The sequence below is a fragment of the Gopherus flavomarginatus genome, chromosome 11 (assembly GCF_025201925.1).
Source record: "Gopherus flavomarginatus isolate rGopFla2 chromosome 11, rGopFla2.mat.asm, whole genome shotgun sequence".
NCBI classification, from domain to species: Eukaryota; Metazoa; Chordata; order Testudines; family Testudinidae; genus Gopherus; species Gopherus flavomarginatus.
This window is the reverse complement of record NC_066627.1, coordinates 6,475,964-6,479,374: the sequence shown is the minus strand read 5'-3', so window position 1 is coordinate 6,479,374 and position 3,411 is coordinate 6,475,964. Positions and strand designations below refer to the sequence as shown.

The 3,411-nt window shown below is 43.3% G+C and overlaps 1 protein-coding gene across 1 annotated transcript; it reads right to left on the bottom strand.

The window, feature by feature from the left end:
- Positions 1-241: 241 nt before the first annotated feature.
- LOC127031783 (olfactory receptor 6B1-like) lies at positions 242-2,635 on the bottom strand. Its single transcript, XM_050918819.1, has 2 exons — positions 2,519-2,635; positions 242-1,249 (listed from the first exon to the last, which is right to left on the bottom strand). The coding sequence occupies exons 1-2, from the start codon at positions 2,633-2,635 to the stop codon at positions 242-244; spliced, it is 1,125 nt and encodes a 374-aa protein (XP_050774776.1).
- Between the last annotated feature and the right edge of the window lie 776 nt (positions 2,636-3,411).

Sequence of the window (3,411 nt, the reverse complement as noted above, 5' to 3'; positions counted from 1 at the left end):
TCGTCCAATCCTTATTGAAATCACGCCCCCCCCCACCATGTCTTTTCCCTGGTCTCACTAGCATTCCCTGTGGGTAGAGGACAGACAGAGTTTGGAGATACAAAACAGAAAGGAGATTATTTACTGAGGTTCCTGGAGAGAGACTGACATGTGGTTCTCTCAGTCTTTCCAGCTCTCAGCTTGTGTCAATAAAAAGGATCTCTATACATCCTGGCCTTACATGCCATAAAGAGCATGCTGCTCATATTCCACCAGCATGGAACTCTCTGTCCCTTTGGAGGGCTGTGTCTGTAACAGAGGCCTGGTGGACAACAATCACACCACAGAAAGCTTTCCTTAGTGCCCCCTTCACTTCTTGGTTTCTCAGGCAGTAGATGAAGGGGTTCAGCATGGGGGTGACAATAGTGTACACAACTGACACCAGCTTGTTCAAGTTAAAAGGGTGGATCTTCTTGGGCCGGGCGTACATGAAGAAGGAGGTTGAGAAGAAGATGATGACCACAGTGAGGTGGGAGGCGCAGGTGGAGAAGGCTTTCTTCCTCCCCTGGACAGTGGGGAGGTGCAAGATGGTGGCAATTATGCACAGGTAGGATACAATGGTCACAGAGAGCGGGACCATCAGGATGATCAAGGCTAGCGCAAAGTCCACCGTCTCTGCCAGTGACATGTCGGTGCAGGCCAGGTTCAGCACTGGGGAGATGTCACAGAAGAAATGGTTGATGATCCCTGGGCTGCAAAACGTCAGTTGTGAGATAAACGACACCTTGACCAGGGAAATGGAGAAGCCACTTACCCAGGAGACAGCTGCCAGCTGCAGGCAGAACTGGTGGGTCATGATGGCTGGGTAACGCAGCGGGTTGCAGATGGCCACATAGCGGTCATAGGCCATGGAAGCCAGCAGGACACATTCAGTGCATAAGAGGGAGCTGAAGAAGTAGAGTTGGGTCATGCATCCCACAAAGGAGATGCTCTTGTTCTCCACCAGGAAATTCACCAGCAGTTTGGGGATGGTGACTGAGATGTACCAGGCTTCCAGGAAGGAGAGGTGACTGAGGAAGAAATACATGGGCTTGTGGAGGTGATGGTTTGTCTGGATCAAGGCAATGATGACCATATTCTCCAGGAGGGTCAGCATATAGGCCACCAGGAATATCACAAAGAGCAGTATCTGTAGCTCCAAGATGGTTGGGAATCCCAGCAGGATGAACTCCTGGACACCAGTGTCATTCTCCATATGGCCCTTGAGGGTCTGCAGAGTTAGAAATAGACAGAAATAAGTGGTTGAAGTCACATATGCCTGTTTTCTTGAGATCTTTCACTTCAGCACTTTACTTTGATATTCCTTATTATTAGACCCAACTTCTAGTTTTGGAACCCCTCACCGTTGAGGGAACTATGGCCCAGATTCTCAAACGGTGACTGCAAGTGCTACACTAATTTGCCCCAATAGAAGATCTCACTCAATATTACCCTAACAACTCAACCATTCTTAACTCAAAGCTGTATAGGGGGAGATTTTAAAAAGCACCTAAGGGATTTAGGAGGGCAAGTCCTATAGAAAATCAGTTCAACTTTTATCGAAGATTCTTGTGTGGCCATCTTCTCACTGTAGTATATGAGCACTTGCATGTAGTTACCCTCACAACACCGAGGTGAGGTTGAGTCATGCTGTTATGCCCAATTAACAGATGGAGAATGGACAGATGACCAGATACTTGAGATGCCTACAGATGCAGATAGGATTCTAGTGTAATTTACAAAAGGACCTAAGTGATTTAGGTACAGACAGTTGGTGGCAGAGCAGAAATGGATCCTGCGGTCTCTCAAGTCCCCAACTAGCACCATAAGTCCTGGATCATCCCTCCTCTCATATGTGCTTTGGCACATTTGAAAATCTTTCCCATTGTCTTTAAGAGGGCACAAAGTCCTTGCAGGAAATTGTAGAGTGCACAATGGCAGAGGAGATCCCTTGTTTACCAATGGAAAGGATTTATGCACCTTGGAACTATTTGCACACATCCCTGCATCTTCAATTACCTGCTACCAGTCAGAACAAAGGCCTGGTCATTGTTATAGGAAAGTCCAGTGGAAACCTGTGTTCAATTTGCAAGAGGGGGTGAGAAAATGAATCAGCTATGTTAGGATGCATCAGGATATCAGTAGGAATCTGCCTACTTAAAGGCAAAGAAGAAAAAAATTCAGATCTCAATTACAATGTGGCAGATCAAAAATAATGCTAACTTTCATCACAGCGGGGAAAGGAACGGATACACTTTATGTGTAAGGTAGTAAGAGGTATGTTACTGATTAGGAATCAAGCTTCCTAGGGTCTATTCCTAGTCCTGTCACTGAGCCATTGATCAATGTGCCTCACTGTTCAATTCCTCACTTTCCCCATCTGTCATGTAGTTATAATAAACCTACCTTCATAAAGACCTTTATAGAATAGAATACTCAATAACAGGATGGGTCATATCTGATGTTAACTAGCTCTGTAATAAGATTCCAGGTATGTTGCCCATCTATGTGTCATTCTGAAGCCTAGAGTGTCTATTGAGTCAGTGTAAAGTGGTGAAAATAGCCCCAAGCATGGTGGAGGGCTCTTTTTGTTCAGAATATCATCAGGTTCAAACATCACTGGGACTTGTGGTTCCCTGCCATCCTATTTTTTTAAGTTCTCAGCCATTCTGACTTCACAAATTGCACCTCTGCAGTGTATGGCTACAGTAAGGCAGGAATACATTCCATGCCAAGAGTCCGAGACCATTGTGATATCATAGGTAACTCAACCAATTACCGCCCTTACTTTACAGCTAATTTGTGGTCAGTAATTTCATTGGTTGTATGAGAGAGACTACACAATGGTGGATCACTTGGTCTAATTGCCACATCCATTATGCTTTCAGTGACTAGTGTTAAAAAAATTGCTATTATATCAAGAAGAAGAAGACAGTTCACTTTTTGATGTTCACTTTATAGCCTGCTACTATCATATTCAATCTGGGGTCCAGAAAGGTCAATAGAAAATCATCATCACAAGTGGAAGAAGGAATGAGAGAAGGTCAGATAGAGACATCGGATTTTTAGCTTTGAGTGCTACTGGTGTTGCATTAAATTCATGGCCAAAACAAAGTTGGTCATTTTTATGTCCCAGTTTTGCAAAGACTAAAGCAAGCACTTAACTTTAAACACATAAGTAGCTCCATTATTTTCCACAGAACAACTCATGTACATAAAATTCACCATGCTATCTTTGCAGAATCAGTATTTGTATGCAATTTTTGAATCTTAGTAGAGGAAAACTCAAATTACAAAAAGGTGAAGCAAAATATAATAATAATAATGGTCAACATTTGATGTTAATTTCAAATCATACTTGTCTATTAGTATTTAATGTTACTAGCCATTAAT